General features: G+C 47.7%; 2 protein-coding genes across 5 annotated transcripts in view; one reads left to right on the forward strand and one right to left on the reverse strand.

Moving 5' to 3' along the window:
* Window positions 1-4,869, forward strand: part of Pla2g1b (phospholipase A2 group IB) — a 7,831-nt gene extending 2,962 nt beyond the window's left edge. The window contains exons 2-4 of one of the 3 annotated variants that reach the window (XM_028765512.1): window positions 2,009-2,168; window positions 3,347-3,474; window positions 4,657-4,869. In XM_028765512.1, the coding sequence (XP_028621345.1) occupies window positions 2,009-2,168; window positions 3,347-3,474; window positions 4,657-4,775 (407 nt within the window). In that variant the 3' untranslated portion in view covers window positions 4,776-4,869. The remainder of the gene's footprint in view (window positions 1-2,008; window positions 2,169-3,346; window positions 3,475-4,656) is intronic. The other 2 variants (XM_028765513.1, XM_028765514.1) reach the window with 2 other exon arrangements.
* Window positions 4,870-7,369: 2,500 nt separating this feature from the next.
* The window catches only part of Sirt4 (sirtuin 4), a 12,376-nt gene continuing 1,430 nt past the window's right edge, over window positions 7,370-18,315 (reverse strand). The window contains exons 1-5 of one of the 2 annotated variants that reach the window (XM_028765463.1): window positions 13,466-13,847; window positions 11,328-11,822; window positions 9,017-9,311; window positions 8,421-8,631; window positions 7,370-7,730 (exon numbers count right to left, since the gene is read on the reverse strand). In XM_028765463.1, the coding sequence (XP_028621296.1) occupies window positions 7,723-7,730; window positions 8,421-8,631; window positions 9,017-9,311; window positions 11,328-11,815 (1,002 nt within the window). In that variant the 5' untranslated portion in view covers window positions 11,816-11,822; window positions 13,466-13,847 and the 3' untranslated portion in view covers window positions 7,370-7,722. Of the gene's footprint in view, window positions 7,731-8,420; window positions 8,632-9,016; window positions 9,312-11,327; window positions 11,823-13,465; window positions 13,848-18,315 lie in introns of those variants that run through there. The other variant, XM_028765462.1, reaches the window with a different exon arrangement.

Genomic DNA, 18,315 nt, shown 5'->3' on the forward strand with positions numbered 1-18,315 from the left:
AAACACACCTATACCACACACACCACATACACACAAACACAGATATACTTACTACCCACACGCATACAAACATACATACATCACACACACCCCACATACACACAAACAGATATACCACACACACAACCACACATACAAACATACAAACACACAGGCACATACATACAAACATATACAGCACAACACACACACATATACATGACACACCACACACACAGACACACATACCACACGAACAAGCACACACAGACATACACACCACACCACACCACACACAGACACATACATACCACACACAAATACATATCACACACAGGAAGATCTCTGGGGCTTGCCGTTCAGTCACCACAGCCAATCAGCAAGCTCCCAGCTCACTGAGAGACTTGGTGTCAAACATAAGAGAGTGAATTAAGATTCCAGATGTTGAACTCTGCCCTCTACCTACACATGCACACATGCACACACACATATATGAATCCAAACACAAATGGCAGTACTGTGAAGCAAAAAGAACATGGCGAGAAGCCACAGCAGAGGCACTGCTTGGGTGTATGGCCCGGAATGTCCTCTTTAATGGGCAAGCATTGGAGCCGAGCTCTCTCTAGCCATTTAGGAGGTCGAGGCAGGATTGAGAATTTAAGACCAGCTTGGACTATATGGGCAGACGAAGAAGAAGGAGGAGGAGGAGGAAGAGGAGGAGGAGGAAGGAAGGAAGGAAGGAAGGAAGGAAGGAAGGAAGGAAGGAAGGAAAGGATTAAAAATAAATCAGTATTCAGTCCAGAAACTCTCCGAGAGTGGCTCAGAAGAGGTGAGCTTGAAGTACTTCCGGGCACTTGTCCATGGGTGACCTGGGCAGGAGTGGAAGCAGAGGGAAAGAAGAGATGAGGTGGAGTCCCAGACCTTTGGGAGTGAGAAGCTTCAGGCTGAGATGCAGGACAGACCCTGAGGCTGAGGGAAATCCAGGGCATTCGTGCATTTATGAACACAGTCCTGAAGGACGCGGTGAGAGGAACTCAGAATTGGCTCACGCTGACCCAGCTTCCGCTCGGACCTACTTACCTACTGATCCCCTTCCTGTTGGCAGTTCCGGGGTATGGGAGGCACTGAGCACTACACCATCCGATCATCCTTCCCTCCCTCGCCTCCAACTTCTCTTCCTGAGGCAGATTAACGTGTAGCCCAGGCTAGCCTCATACTCACCATTCAGTGCTGCAGAGGGAAGGACGCCAAGACTTTGTGCATACCTGGCAGCAGGCATGATACCAGTGGAACCCAGTCCCCAGCCCCTGTCTTGCTTGATTGAAACAGGGTCTCACACAACCCGAGAGAGCCTTGAACTTGCCTTGTAAGAGGATAACCTTGAACTTCTGATCCTCTTACCTCAACCTCCAGAATTGTGGGATTACAGTGTGTGTACCACCATACCTGGCTTCTCCTTCATTCTAATGGCCGCCAACTATCCCACTGTCTGAATCCTGACATACTTATCTACTCCCGAGTTGATTGTCAGTGTTATGTCAATATGCTGACATCACGGAGGATGATCTGACGATTAAATGTGTTTATTAGCTGTGCCCGCCCACACCGCAGACTCCTTCTAACTCTGCCAGTGTAAAACAGTAAGCATGTGTGTATTGGCTGCTTCTGGGGCTCAGGATCCCTGCTAGGACCATGAAGAAGCCTCGTGCTGGCTAGGGCTAGGATTTCACCAAGGCTTGAACAAAGGTAGAACTGCTTTCAAACTTCCTCCCTGGCTGTTGGCCAGAGCAGAGCACGTTCTCACCTCTTCCAGAGACCACGGGGCAGCTCACGGTGTGGTGGCTGTCTTCCCTAACAGTAAGAAGGCAAGCAAAGTAAAAGGCAATCTTTATATAACTTGATGTCGGAGAGGTATCCCAGCCCAGTACAATGGTATTCATTTATTTATAATCCTACAACTCGGAGAGGTTGAGGCAGGAAAGTTGCTATCGACGAGGGATGGATTTGAATGTGCTGTATACTCTTGCAGCAGGCGCTACTGCCCACAGCATCACCACTCGGGCTGTGTGGCAGTTCCGCAATATGATCAAGTGCACCATCCCCGGGAGCGATCCCCTGAAGGAGTACAACAATTACGGCTGCTTCTGTGGCTTGGGCGGCTCAGGCACCCCAGTGGACGAATTAGACAGGTGAGTGGTCCACGGGGTGGGAGACTGGAGTGTGAACACGGGGGTGGGGCCAGAGAGCAAGCCAATCACGTCTCGAGAGGCAGGAAAGGGGAGCCGTGCACGGTCACTGAGCATCGTGTATTTTCATTTTGTTTAGTTATTATTTACTTTTGCTCGTTTGTTTCCAGTCAGGGTTTCTCTGTGTAGCCCTAGCTGTCCTGAGACTCTCTCTGGCTGTGAACTCAGATATCCTCCAGCTTCCGCTTCCTGAGTTCTGGAATTAAAGGCGTGGATCACAACGCCCAGCATATGTTTTCACCTCTTGTGTAGAGAAATCGGTCCAAGAGGACCCCTGTATCTAGTGGTCCCAGAAAGTGGAGAGTGTGAATGTAAAGTGTGCAATGCTGCCCTCTAGCGGCAGAACCGGGTACTGCCAACCATCTACATGTCAACCTTGGCTTTAAAACGTCACGGCAACTTCAGAACTTATAATTTCACTGTATTCCTGTAGCTTAAAAAAATTATTTTTTGAGACAGGGTCTTGCTATATAGTCCTGGCTGATCTCAGACTCAGAGATCCAATCCACCTATCTCCGCCTCCCATGTCCTGGGATCGAATAAAAGCGGGCACCACCATACCTGACAAAAGTGGCTTTCAATAAATATATGATAATAGAGATCACAGAGCTGGGCGGTGGTGGCGCACGCCTTTAATCCCAGCACTTGGGAGGCAGAGGCAGGCGGATTTCTGAGTTCCAGGCCAGCCTGGTCTACAGAGTGAGTTCCAGGACAGCCAGGGCTCACAGAGAAACCCTGTCTCAAAAAACAAAAATCAAAAACAAAAACAAAAAACAATAGAGATCACAGATTCTTTTTTTTTAATTATTTTATTACATGAGTACATTGTAGCTGTTTTCAGACACATCAGAAGAAGGCATCAGATCCCATTAGAGATGGTTGTGAGCCACCCTGTGGTTGCTGGGAATTGAACTCAGGACCTCTGGAAGAACAATCAGTGCTCTTAACCACTGTGAGCCATCTCTCCAGCCTCGAGATCACAGATTCTCGAGTCATTCTCGAGCCATTGCTTCTGGAACGTTGTGTTCAAGTTAGCCTCGCCTGTTTGAGAAAGACTGCAAGTGAAAACCGACCTCCAGCGGGTTCGTATCCCTCCTTCAGTTGTTCCTTCCTCTCTCCAGGTGCTGCCAGACTCATGACCACTGCTACACTCAGGCTAAGAAGCTGAAAAGCTGTAAATTCCTCATAGACAACCCCTACACCAACACGTACTCATTCAAGTGCTCCGGGAATGAGATCACCTGCAGTGGTAAGGTTACCTTCCGGGACCTCTGGACTCTGCCTGGCCTTTGGCAGGTTAGGAAGGGGGAGGGAAGAACACGGACAGTCACCGTTTAGTGCGCCAACATTTAAAAAATGTTTATGTATTTATGGGAGGCATGCCTATGGCATAACACACCTGTGGGGGTGTGAGAACAACTTTCAGGAGTCCATTCTCTCCTTCCACCATGTGTCCTGGGGATGGGACCCAGGCTCAGACAGACTTTTAATGTACAGTTACTATGCTTTGTTTTTTGTTTTTTGTTTTTGTTTTTCGAGACAGGGTTTCTCTGTGTAGCCCTGGCTGTCCTGGAACTCACTCTGTAGACCAGGCTGGCCTGGAACTCAGAAATCCGCCTGTCTCAAAAAAACGAAAAAAAAAAATAAAAATAAAAAGAAAGAAAAAGAGTCTTGATCGCCGCTGTTGTGAGGGGTATCGTGTGGAGCAGAGGTCAGCTCCCACTCGCCGCTGCTGACTCTTTGTTTACTTTATGGGGGGGCGGTTTACACAGGATCTCACGCCTATTCTAATCCTCTAATCTAACTTTTCTACCTCCCAGCCAAAATCTCCAAAATCCTTGCACTTAGGGCCTTCCATGCTCCATGTTGATCTCCTTCCTCCTTCCTCCTGCTCAATCCCCCTGCCTCTGAATCCTTTCTCCTCCCACAAGTCCGGCTCTGTTCTCTCTGTTGCGTAGTTATTGGCTTCTCCAGCTTTTATTAACAAGTCAGAGACTAAATAGTGAGCATTGTTTACACAAAATTTTGACAGGGGATTCTTTTTTTTTTAATATTTATTTATACTGGGCGGTGGTGGCACAAGCCTTTAGTCCCAGCACTTGGGAGGCAGAAGCAGGCGGATTTCCGAGTTCGAGGCCAGCCTGGTCTACAGACGACACAGAGAGACCCTGTCTCGAAAAACCAAAGGGGAAAAAAAAAGATTTATATTTATTTACTTGATGTATATATAAGTAGCTGACCTCAGACGCACCAGAAGAGGGCAGCAGATTTGATGGACAAGTATCTGCACATACACCTGCAGGCCAGAAGAGGGCATCGGATCCCATTACAGATGGTTGTGAGCCACCATGTGGTTGCTGGGAATTGTACTCAATCCGGGTCATGTCGGGTCATGGGCTCCACTCGATTCTCCGTTCTTGTTTCTCTCCAGACAAAAACAACGACTGTGAGGCGTTCATCTGCAACTGTGACCGCCAGGCTGCCATCTGCTTCTCCAAGGCCCCGTACAACAAAGAAAACAAAGATCTTGACACCAAGGAACGTTGTTAGGCTGTCTCCTCCCTTCCCGCCTACGCTGTCCCTGCCCACCTCGCTGTTTTACTGCGCACCACGCCCTCTTAATAAAGTATCTGCGTGAACGAGCCTGGGTTTGGTGACTGTAGTCTCTGTCCGCCGAGTATAGCTAGATCCTCAGAGGAAAGCATTCCACCTAGCCTTGGAAGCTGAAGATGAATAGGAACAAGTTTCCAGGAATCAAGCACCTCTAGAGTGAACAATAATCCCAATCCGGGTGATGGTAGCACACGCCTTTCATCCCGGCGCACAGGAGGTAGAGGCAGGTAGGCTTCTGTGAGTTTGAGACCAGCCTGGTCTACAGACTTGAGTTCCAGGGATAACCATCTATCTTTGGAACAAAATGGTAGGGTGGGAGTGGGCTCTGGAACTGGGTTCGACTCCCAATATTGAATAAAACTGGTCATGGGCACACGCTTGTAAACCCGGCAACTCAGAAGGCGGGGGCGGGAGGAGCAGAAGCTTCCGGTCGTCCTCAGCTACATAGTGACTTAGAAGCCAGCCTGAGATACACGCGGTCGTCTAGACCTTTTATACCGCGTAATCCTGCGATCCTGTGCGCACGGCCAGGTTAACCTCTGGTTCCCTAGTCAACGGGTTTCGGAGTCAGATGTCTGATTGGCTAGTGTGAGGACACGTGGTACTTGATCTCTCATTTTTTCCTTTACTTACCCATCCCTTCCTTCCCAAAGATCAGGCCTGGGCGGTCACAGCTGCTGCTACAGCCGTCTGCGCAGGCGCAGTGACCGGTAGTAGCTTGTAATGGCTGTCCAGAATCCGACTGGAAGGATAATGGAACCTTGAGCATGAACCCCTACATGGTTTCTATCCTTGTAAGAGGTGAGGAATGGAGAAAGGAGGTGCTGTAGTGTCAGGGGGCTGCATGAGAGACGGCTGAACGCACAGGCAAAGGCGAGAGGGCCTTGGGCCAGCAGACATTGTTCGACAGCCACTGAGAATATGGGTGCTGAGAATTGAACCCAGGTCCGCTGGAAGAGCAGAAAGTGCTCTTAACTCCTGAGCCAGCTTGACATATTCCTGGGAAAGGAAAACGTCCTCTGAAGGATTGTCTCTAACGTATTGGCCTGTAGGAATATCTCTTGGGCATTTTCTTGATAGATGAAGGAGGGCCCAGCCCACTGTGGGCGGTGTCATCCCTAGGTAGGCGGTCTTGGGTTGTGTAAGAAAGCAGTTCTCCTTGGCTTCTGCTTCAAGCTCCTCTCTCAGCATCCCTCAGTGCTGGGTAGTAATCTATAAGGTAAAATAAACCCTTTCTCCCCAAGTTGCTTTTTGTCATGGTGTTTACCACAGCAACAGAAAGCAAACTAGGACCATGTTTCAAGATTCTTGCTTTTCAGGGTTTTGTTTTGTTTATGATGCCATCGATTGAACTTACGGCTCCACACATGCTAAGCAAACTGTTAACAGTAAGCTACACACACAGAGACACCTGTCCTCAAGTAATGTCATCTTTCTTTTTGTTTTTTTCGAGTCAGGGTTTCTCTGTGTAGCCCTGGCTGTCCCGGAACTCACTCTGTAGACCAGGCTGACCTTGAACTCAGAAATCCGCCTGCCTCTGCCTCCCAAGTGCTGGGATTAAAGGCGTGCGCCACCACCGCCCGGCTTGTTTTGACTCTTTAACATTTGTGATTTGGTGCTGTTGTTTGGTTTGGTTTTTTGAGGCAGGATCTCTCTGTGTAGCCCTGGCTGTCCTGGAACTCACTCTGTAGACCAGGCTGGCCTCAAACTCAGAGATCCACCTGCCTCTGCCTCCTGAGTGCTGGGATTAAAGATCTGTACCACCACCACCTTGGCTGTGAATTGTTTTTAACTAAAGTATATAAAAAGGAAATGAAGGGCCTGGCGAGATGGCTCAGTAGCTGAGAGCATTCATTGGCTGCTCTTCCAGAGGCCCTGAGTTCAATTCCCAGCACTCACAGGACAGCTCACCATCTACAATGGGATCTGACTCTCTCCTAGTCTTCACATGTACAGACAAAGTACCCATATACTAAAATACATAAACGGAACTTTAAAAAAAAAAAAAAGGTTGGATATGTAGCACATGCCTTTAATCCCAGGAGGCAAAGGCAGGCTAGAGAGATGGCTTAGCAGTTAAGAGCCCTGCCTACTCTTTCAGAGAACAGTTCCCAACATCTTCATTCGGCCACTCAAGAGCTGAGATTGCTCCTAAGACTGGTGCAGGATAAGTATGACCTCAACTCTGACATGAATCTTTCTGAAGTAGAGTGTGCCTCCTGTGTGCCTCCTGTGTGCCTCCTGTGTGCCTCCTGTTTGGGGGTACACCAATTCCTTCCAGTGAGGTTTGTAATCAAAAAAGTCAGCTGAAGAGCCCACAGAGAATTAGCTGTTCTCTCTACAAGCCAGGTTCAAGATAGGCGTCACCTTTAGCCAGCTAACATCAAGTAGAAATCCCCCCAGCACAGAAGCATAAAGCCCGCTTCCTTCTTAGCTGGTTAAAAAAAATGTGTGTAAGTTCACGGTCCACACACTTGGTATGCTAATAAAAATAATTTATTATTTGGTGAATAAAAAAAAAAATCCGTGTTTGTTCTTGCTCACGTCGTCAGAAATATCAAAGTGCTTCAGCCAGACACAACCCATGTGGAATTATGTGTTCATTATTATAAATGCCCTTCTGGTTATGCCTGAATGAGTGGCATCTTCACAGACTGTTGTGGTTTACGGACTTCTGACTGATCCTTCTTCCTGGTGACATGACGGTGACACAGCTACTCCATCAAGAGCAGGTACTTCTTTGGAAAAGTCTTTCTTTTGGGAGCAGCTCTCATCTCTGTAAGTAGGAGGATGCAGAGGCGGACTGGCCTCTAGGCGTGGCTTCCCCGCCTCTATAGATGCATTCAGTAAGCTTCCACTATTGGAGGGGGGAGGGGGGAGTCCTTTAGGGATCTGAAAAGAAATGAAACAAGTTAATGCCAAGATAAATAAACTGGAAACGGGGTAGAAGAAACATCCCTCCACCACCTTCCCATTAAAAACCAGGTGGCCAGACTGGAGAGATGGCTTGGTGGTTAAGAGCACTGACTGCTCTTCCAGAGGTCCTGAGTTCAATTCCCAGCAACCACATGATGGCTCACAACCTGATGCCCTCTTCTGGTGGTCTGTCTTGACACCCCACCTCCCCAAATAAAACCATCACTGTATTTTTTTAAAGGTCATTTTAATTAAAAAAAAAAGTCATATGTTAAGTCTAGAATTGAGCCGGGCAGTGGTGGCACACGCCTTTAATCCCAGCACTTGGGAGGCAGAGGCAGGTGGATTTCTGTGTTCGAGGCCAGCCTGGTCTACAGAGTGAGTTCCAGGACAGCCCGGGCTATACAGAGAAACCCTGTCTCAAAAAAAAAGAAGTCTAGAATTGTCTCTTTTGTCAGGCACCTGACTACCTGGTGTAACAGGAAGCTGCCTGCATCTGTCACCTGGCTTTTGTTTTGTTTGAAGTTAGGGGTATCACAGTCTGTGGCCAGATTCACTGGCCTTGAACTCCAGGTCACCCGCTTTCATCAGCCTCTGAGGGCTGGGATCACAAGCACGAGCCTCTACACCTGGCTAAACCCTTTCATATGAGAAGGCTTTCTTTACCTTTAGCAGCGGGACTCAAAGGAAAGCCCATTTCCAGCCTGTGAACCTCAGAGTCCCGTCTCTGTGGGTCTATTAACGGCAGCAACTCTCCACAGCGGGAATCCAGCTTCAGGCAAGCCAAATCATCAGACCGCGTGGGTCCGATGTTCAGAATGGCGATCGGGAGTTTCTTCTCCCGGGCAGTGAGGATGAACCTGTAACCGGAGTACACCTGCCCGGGCAGATCAGAGTGATCGCTCGAGATCTGGGAAAAGAACCACCCCGCAGCCCTCGGAAACAAAAACGAACAAACAAAAAAGGATAAAGAGGGGCTGGTGAGACAGCTCAGCAGGTAAAGGGGCTTGCCACCATGCTGGATAACCCGAGTTCAAGCTCCCCAAACCCCACACGATCAAAGGCGCGAAGGTGAGCACTGGCCCCCACCAAGTTGTCCTCTGACCTACACCCATACACACATACAGACACACACACACACGCATGCGCACGCAAGCACACAGGCCAGAAGGCTAATAAATGAAACCCAGATAAGAGGGTACCTCTAGTTCTCACCCTGTAAGGTGGGCAAGGGCAACCGCCACCCTGACAGAGTCAGGTACCTGCAGCGAGGATCCCACCACCAGCAGGGAGTCGGCCTCTTTCACACGCCGGTGCACGAAGTCAACCTTGTCTGGGTTCACCGTGTCCCCAAAGAAAACGACGTCCGGTTTCAGAGGGCCGCCGCATCGGTCACAGCACGGGACCTGAAAGCTCCGGACCTGCTCCTCCGTGAGGAACACGTCGCCGTCGGGGGCCACGCCCTGCGCCTCCGCGCTCCAGCTGGGGTTCAGGGCTTGGAAGCGGTCCTGAAGCTCCCTGCGGGCAGTCTGCTCCCCACAGTTCAGGCACAGGACTCTAAAAACAAATATGAAATCTGCTGAATGTAGTTCCTGGGAGATAAGCTGCCAGAGCAACTCGACCATTTTCAGCCCCCACCCCAACCCCTGCGGGGGACGGGAGTCACTTTCACTCACCATCCCCAGCGCGGGTGTTCTCCTTTCTCCCCTTTGCAAGCTTCTAGAATAGTGGTTCTCAACTTGTGAGTGGAGACCCCCCAGGCCACCTAGGACCTTCAGGAAATGTTAATAGCGGGCCAGAGAGATGGCTCAGCGGTTAAGAGCACCGGTTGCTCTTCTAGAGGTCCTGAGTTCAATTCCCAGCAACCACAGGGTGGCTCACAACCATCTGTAATGGGATCTGATGCCCTCTTGTGGTGTGTCTCAAGACAGACAGTGTACTCATAAATAACAAATAAATAAAGATTTATAAAAAGAAAACATGTATATAGTTGTATTAGGATTCATATCATTAGCAAAATTACAGTTACAAAGTAGCCACAAAAATAACTTTTACAGCCTGGGGTCACCATAATGCAATGTATTAGAAGGTTGCTGTGTTAAGGTTGAAACCCACTGTTCTACAACAGTATACTCCATTTGCATGGTTTTGTTTTTAATGCATCAACATATAGTCTATACTCATCTCCTTAGTACACAATCCGGTGCCTCTCCACACTTGCTCTGCCTGTTACAGTAACTGTCACTACCACCCCATTTAAAGACACTTTTTGAAGGGCAGGGAATGCCATGAGGTTGGTAGTGTTATTACCTACAATGCACAATGCCCTGGGTTCACTCCCCAGAACCCTAAGCTAGGTGTGGTGCCCCACACTTGTAACCCCAGCAGTCAGGAGGTGGAGGCAGGAGGATCAGAAATTTAAGGTTACCTTAAGAAATTAAAAGAAGACGGTGCACTTGGAAAACTGCTTGCTGTGCACCCATGAGATCCTGAGTTCAGACCCCAGCACCCATGTAAAAGGAAAGGCCAATCGCCTCGACTCTGGGGAGTAGAGACAGGAGGATACCTGGGACTTGCCAGCTGGTTAACTGGTGGAGACAACTAAGGAAGACATTTCCACCTCTGGTCCCCACACTGCTCACACACCAGAATATACACAGATACAAAGTGTCCACGTCATCCTTAGACAGGAAGCAAGTTCCAAGACAGCCAGGGATATATGAGACCCTGGCTCAAAAAAGGGGGACTCGGTGTGGTGGTGGCACACACTTAATACCAGTACTCAGGAGGCAGAGGCAGGAGTAACTCTCTGAGTTCAAGGCTAGCCTGGTCTATATAGAGTGACTTCCAGGACATCCAGGGCTACACAGAGACACTCTGTCACAAAAACAAACAAGAGGAGGAGGAAGGAGAGGAGAAGGAAGAAAAAGGAAGAGGAAAAGAAGAAGGAGAAGAAGGAGAATAGCTTTCTTTACTTTGGGTGAAAAAAAATTTTTTTTTTTTTTTGGTTTCTCTGTGTAGCCCTGGCTGTCCTGGAACTCACTCTGTAGACCAGGCTGGCCTCGAACTCAGAAATCTGCCTGCCTCTGCCTCCCAAGTGCTGGGATTAAAGGCGTGCGCCACCACTGCCCAGCTAATTCTTTTTTTCAAACCAAACTCAGGGTTAACAACACCAGCCACCATCCTCACGGTGGCGCTTTCTGTACAGATAATTCTGAAGTACATTCTAGAGTCATGGCAGGATGCAGCCCCACAGGACTCAGCCCAGCAGGTCGCAGCCCCACTCACATTATCTATCTCCCTAGCGCTGGGAGACTGAGCCCAGAGCTTTGCACACGCTGAGCACTGCACCAGGGGGCATGAGCCCACCAGAGAGCAGCCTCTCCTGGCTTGCTCTCTCCCTGCTTCCGCCCCTACTCCCTCTCTCAGTTCACTGGGCCTAACTCTAAAGTCAGCAACTTGCTCAGAAAGCCTTTGCTCTAGATCTAAGACAACCCTGGTGCAGACAGCCAGAGGTCGTTCAACTGGGGGACCACACGTCTTCTTATGGCCAAACCCCGAGGACTTCTGCACCTGTGCATGCACCCGTGGAGCTCCGTCAGCCGCTGATTCCCCGCCTTGGAATGCAAAGCGTCCACGTTCTGGGTCACCAACCAGTGCAGCTTCCCAAGTTTCTCCCAGTTGCTCAGGGCCCAGTGTGCTGGGTTGGGTTGGTGAGAGGAGAACTGAGGCCAGCCCACAAAGTTTCGGGCCCAGTACCGCTGGCGGACCGGAGCACTGCGGATGAAATCCATGTGCTGGATGGGTCTCCGGTCAGTGCGGGCGTAAAGTCCCACCTTTTCTGACCTGTAGTCTGGGATCCCGGACTCGGTGGAGATTCCGGCGCCCGTCATCACTAGAAGTCTCTTGGAAAGGCTTATGAAGCGCTGTAACTCTCTGATCTTCTCGGGGTCCAAAGGAGGGCTGGGCGGCACAAATAACCCGGTAGATCCATGAGAACGCGGCCGGCTGAGGTGGGTGATCCAACGGCCCTTTGTCGGCCTGAAAGTCAATCCACTCATTCTTATTCTGGAGAAAAAGAAATCCATGACAGAAGCTGGGTTTTACAAATGGACAGATGGACAGACAACCTATCCACTCACGGGAGTACCATTCAACTATGAAAATTTTGCCACGGTGGCTCATGCCTGGAATTAGAGCACTGGGGAAATAGAAGGAGGACGGTTCTTCCAGAAGACCAGGTGCTGGGTTCAATTCTCAGCACCTACAATGGTGGCTTACAACCGTCTTTTTTCTTTTTTAAAAGAGACTTATTTACTTATTTCACATTTGTGGGTACACTGTCACTGTCTTCAGACACACCAGAAGAGGGCATCAGATCTCATTACAGATGGTTATGAGCCACCCTGTGGTTGCTGGGAATTGAACTCACGACCTCTGAAAGAGCAGTCAGTGCTCTTAACCACTGAGTCATCTCTCCAGCCTGCTAACAACCATCTTTAACTCCAGTTTCAGGTTCGGCGCTCTGCAAGCAACATTAACAAAAGTGGTGTGTAAATATATGTGCAGGTAAAATACCCAAACCCATAAAATAAAATTTAATCTAAAAAAAATGAAATATTAAAAGAACAAACTTTTTTAAATGTCTATTGATTTTATGTATATGAATGCTCAGCCGGGCAGTGGTGGCGCACGCCTCTAATCCCAGCACTGGGGAGGCAGAGGCAGGCAGATTTCTGAGTTCGAGGTCAGCCTGGTCTACAGAGTGAGTTCCAGGACAGACAAGGCTACATAGGGAAACCCTGTCTTGAATAACCAATATATATATATATATGCATATATATGTGTGTTTATTTATTTATTTATTTATTTATTTATTTATTTATATGTATAAAGAATGGTCGACCGGCACAGACACCTGCATCCCAGAAGAGGGCATCAGACCTCCTCATCAAAAATGGATGTGAGCCACCGTGTGGTTGTTGAGAGTTGAACTCAGGACTTTTGGAAGAGCAGCGAGTGCTCTTAACCGGTGACCCATCTCTCCAGCCCTAAAAAAACAAACTTTTAATAGCCCATTATTTTTCACCTCTTACTATGTAAACATGTTATAGTAATATTTATATTTTTGTTAATGTTATCCCTCAAAGGATTATTTGTTCTATAAGTCTACTTGATTTAAATCAGATGATGATGATCATGTAGCCCAGGTCAAGGAATATAGGGCACACCCAACTAAACCGAATTATCTCATTTCTCCAAGAGATATTTGAATTCTAATATGTCAGGTTTTTGTTTGTTTGTTTGTTTGTTTGTTTGTTTCTACACGGTACTGGGTATCAAATCCAGGGCCTCTGGGACGCTAGGTAATCACTCTGTTTATCCTGCATTGTAAATTCTGCTACTTGGACACAGAAAAAGACAAGGCACACACACTTGCCTGTCTGGTTTGCTAGTTGTAAAAACAAGCCTTTGACAGTCTTTGATATAATGCAGGAATTATCTAGTTGACGGGCACACATTTTAGGCTTGGCTTCCTACCCATCAGCTCAGGACCCTGTTTTCTCCATGACACTCCCCAGCTACACGGGAACAGCTAAACAGTCGGGTTTTGCTGGGACAAATCCTCCGTGTCCCTTCGAGAAGAGGACAAATGAAATCTCTTGTAAGAATGCTCAGCGGGAAACCAACAGTCAGATCAGAACACTTACCTTCTCACCCTACAGTGGGACTAGCTTCTTACATGTGCATCTTGGGAAGTGTAGTCCACGAAGCCGATATAATTGGAGGAAGACTACAATTCCCAGAATCCTACGTGTCTCCCACGCCAGAGTTCTACGGCGCTTCTCCATCCACTTCCGTCTGTCTTTTCTGCTCAGCTCGGTTAAGGTTCCGGGTGTGCTGCTGACACCCAAGGCAATAATTGCCTTTTGAGGTTTTTGTGTTTGTTTATCTGGCTTGGGTTGTTTGCTGAGACAGAGTCTCACGTAGCCTGGTCTGACTACAAATTCCCGATCCTCCTGGATCCATCTCACAAGTGCTGGCTTTAGAGGCTTCTGCCACCATGCCCTGCAAAGAAGTGGTTAATATTTCCCGTGTTCTGCGTGCAAAATAGGATCCAAACGGCCCTAATTTAGGAATTCGCTCTCTTAAAGAAATTCTTTCACTGGCAGCACAGGACAATAATCTCTGCAATTCAGTAGGCTGAGGCGGAAGAATTACAAGTTCAAGACCAGTCTGGGTAATTCAGTGAGACTTTGGTCTCAGAATAATACTGTAAGAGAGCTGGGGCTATAGCTCAGTGGTAGCGTGGTAGCCTAGCCCTGGGTAGGCTTGAGTTCATACTAGTGGGCATTTCTCCACCAAAGACGCTTTTTAAAATAATTATTTTTTTTAATGTATGTGCGTGTTTTGGATACAGGAGCTCCTAAAGGCGTGAAGAGGGCGTCAGGTCCCCTGCAACTTGAGTGACAGCTGGTTATGAACTGCTATGTTGGTGCTAGGGATGGAATTTGTTTGTTTTTTTGTTTTTCGAGACGGGGTTTCGCTGTATAGTCTGACACTTTTAATAATAATTGCACCCCGTTCTGTTTTTGATTTTTGTTTCATTTTTTTTGTTTGTTTGTTTGTTTGTTTTTTAAGACAGGTTCTCACTATGTAGCCTTGGCTGGCCTGGAACTCATTATGAAGACCAGGCTTAGCCTTGAACTGATGGAGATTCCCCTGCCTCTTCCACCCTAGAACGTCGATGAACAGTATGTGCCACCATGGTCGGCAGATTTGACTTGATTTCCTCTTAAGTACCCATGTTCTCTTCCGTTGCAAAGTAATTAAATTTCCTGCTGTAAATTAAATATTGATAGGTGTTAGTAATCTGTCTAAACTCCACCTCCACGGTCACCTGGCAACACCCAGGTATGTTCCTCCCCACAGTTACCTGGCAACAGCCAGGTAGGCCTGCTCACTATAAAAGGGGCTGCTTGCCCCCTCCTCTCTCTCTTGTTCTCTCTTGGTCCCTTGATCTGGAGCCTGCAGGTTTGCTGTCCCCTCTCCCTTCCCCTCTTCTCTTCCCCCTCCACGTGGTCATGGCCGGCCTCTACTCCTCTCTCTCTCTCTCTCCTCTTGCTCTCTCTTTTTCTTAATAAACCTCCCCTCGTGGAACCGTCTGGTCTGCTGTGTTGTGTTACAAGCTGCACGTGAAAACCTTTCAATATTTGCCTGCCAGGTGTCTAAGCAGGTGAGGCCTTGACAGGAGCTTGACAACCCAACTCTGATCCCTGGGACCTACATAAGTGTGGGAAGAGAGAGCCAACTCCACCTTTGGCCGACACACACACACACACACACACACACACACGAGTATTTTTATTCTAAAAAGCAAAATAGATCATGGGTGCTGGGGAGACGGCCCTGAGGTTCAGAAATACAACTCTCAAGCATGAGGGTATACGGCTGGATTCCAGTACCCATGTTAACTGTCTCCCCAGCAGCACAAAGGCGAGCACAGAGAAATCGGATGGCTGGTGCTTGCTTGCTCTCAGCCTGGTGGAAGAACTGGAGCTCTGTGTTTGTCAAGATGCTGTCAGATTCTGTCTCAGAAGGAATAAAGTAGGGAGTGATAAGGGGATCCCCAACACTCCCCTCTGGCCTCCGCTAATCCCCCAACACATACACAGTACACCCCCCAACACACGACCAACTTGGATTATGAAGAAATGTGTCCATGGTTTGAAAATGGATGCTTTGGCAGCCAACATGAGCAGAGCCAAGCGTAAAGCAGAGACTGATGCCTTCCCTCTCCTGACTTCGGGAGTTCTTTTTTGTCTTGCTGAGAATGACCTTCCGTTCCTGATCCTCCTGCCTCCACCTTCTGGGTGCTGGAATCACAGGTGTGTGCCAGCTCAGCTCTTCAACGTTATTTCTTTTTTTTTTTTTTTTTTTTTATTAAATGAGCAACCCAATGACTTGGTCTCCCTTACAGATTTTTATCTTGATTTGGTTATTTATTGTTGTTGTTGTTATTATTATTTGGTTTTTGTTGCTATGGTTGTTTTGGTTGTTTGTTTTGACAGTGTTTCTCCACAGCCCAGGCTGGCTTAGAACTCACTCTAGACCCAGGCCGGCTTTCAGCTTGCAGCTGTCCAGGCTGCTTTGCCGGGTTCGGGATTCTGAGGATGTCACTGATTTAAAGAGAGGCCTGAGGATCTGTTTACTCATATTTTGGCTGCTCCTGAAGTAAAGCCAGCAAAATCTGCCGCTCTATAACATTACTTTAAAATCAGACACCACTGAGTGTGTGTACCTTTTAGAATGTGAAGCGGCAGGGACCTTGTTAGACAGCCTCAGGACCCTTCCCCACATTCAATAGCTGATTGGATGGCTCTTGACACTCAGTTGGGAGCTATGGGAGGAAGTTCTGGTTTTCCCTGCCATCTTCTGTCTTCACTCTCCAAAGGTGACTTCCCCTCTCTGTGAGATAAACTGTGATCTCCAGAACAGGGGCTTTGGGACCTGGAAGCGTACACATTCTGAGTCCCAGACAGGCTCTATTGGTGATGTTCATTTCATTTAGAAAACTGAAAAAAAAATAGGCCTTGAGCTTTAAAATTCTCATAATGAGGGGCTGAGGAGATAGCTCAGTGGTTATAGCACTGGCTGTTCTTCCAGAGGTCCTGAGTTCAATTCCCAGTACCCACATGGTGGCTCACAAACATCTATAGTGGATTCTGATGCCCTCTTCTGACATACAGGTTGTACATGCAGAGAGTAAGAACTCATATACATAAAATAAATATATCTTTTAAATTTTTTTTCTCATAATGAAACAGGAGGGGATGAGAGTGTCACTATCTTAATATTGTCATAGATTTGTTATCACATATTTATTTACTGACGGTGGGTGGGCATACAGATGCTGTGTGTGGCGTCTGCACAGAAGTCAGAGGATTACCAGCGACAGTTGCTTTTCTTCTTCTACTATGTGGGACCCAGGGGTTGAACTCGGGCTTGGGGGCAGGCTCCTTTCCCCATCTAACCATCTCACTGGTTTTAATTTTCCTGTTTGGTTTCTTTTTTGAGATTCTTGAAATTGAACCCAGGGTCTGAAGCATGCTCCCCAAACACTACCACGCAAGCTTCCTCCCACGGGGGATTTGTTGTTGATTTTTTTGTTTGAGACAGGGTTTCTCTGTGTAACCCTGGCTGTCCTGGAACTCACTTTGGCTGGCCTCCAACTCAGAAATCTGCCTGCCTCTGCCTCCCAAGTGCTGGGATTAAAGGTGTGCACCACCATGCCCTGATACTCTTGAATTTTAATGAGTAACAAAAGTCAAGATAAAAGGGAAAAATATTCCTCGGGAAAGAAGTTCAGACACAGGGTTTAAATAGCTTTCTACCTGCCAAAGTGAAAACGAGGCAGTGAAATTTACTTTATATTTTGTGCGTTCAAGCATTGCTGGGTAATGAAGCCTTCTAGCCTCACTCCTCAAAATTAAAGTCTGTTCACAGAAGGCTTAGGAAGCCCTCCATGTTCAAACGTACATGGATTTAATTTCGTATACCACAAAAGACGTTGGGGTTGGTTTGGAGGCCTTTAACCTTCAGCCCTGGGAAGGCAGAGGCAGGAGTGTTAGTATTTTGTCTAAACTCCACCTCCACAGTTACCTGGCAACAGCCAGGTGGCCTGCCCACTATAAAAGGGGCAGTTTGAAGACAGTCTGGTCTACATAGCAAATTCCAGGCTGCCCACTATAAAAGGGGCAGTTTGAAGACAGTCTGGTCTACATAGCAAATTCCAGGGCAGCCAGGGCTACACAGCCAGCAAGACCTTGTCTCAAAACAATAAACAAAAAGAAAAAATTTTCACTTAGAATTAAACATGGAACTCCTATATGAGCCAGCGACTCTATTACTGGTATATACCCCGAGCAATTGAAGACAAGGGCTGGGCTGGTGAGATGGATTATTGGTAAGGCTTCCAAGCCTCGCCTGAATTCAGTCCCTGGGACCCACGTGGTGGAACTACTTCCCAGAAGTTGACCTAGGCACACTTACACACACAAATTTAATTTAAAATTTAATTGGGAACAGGAACTCAAACTGATACTTGGGCATCAATATTGGCGTTATTTGTATTAGACCGGAGGTTCAAACAATCCACGGGTGCACAGCCAATGAGTTTTACCGAAGGCGCCATTATCGCCGATTGAAGAATGAATAGTAAATAAAATTCCACTAGACGGAATATCATTGAGCCATAAAAGGCATGAGATACCAATATGGACTATAATATCAACGAGTCATAAAAGGCTGAAGTAAGGGACTGGAGAGAGACGCTCTCAGTGGTTAGTGGCTGCTCTTGCAAAGCACCTAGGTTGGCCTCTCAGCACCCACACGGTGACTCACAAACGTGTAACTCCAGTTCCAGAGGATCTGATACCTTCCTCCGACTTCCACGGGTACCAGACATTCACACGAGGCACACATGTACAAGTGAAACTCATACACATGAATACATCTTAACAATGATCTCTCTCTCTCTCTCTCTCTCTCTCTCTCTCTC

Source organism: Grammomys surdaster, unplaced genomic scaffold (genome assembly GCF_004785775.1).
Source record: "Grammomys surdaster isolate TR1022 unplaced genomic scaffold, NIH_TR_1.0 164, whole genome shotgun sequence".
Lineage (NCBI taxonomy): Eukaryota > Metazoa > Chordata > Mammalia > Rodentia > Muridae > Grammomys > Grammomys surdaster.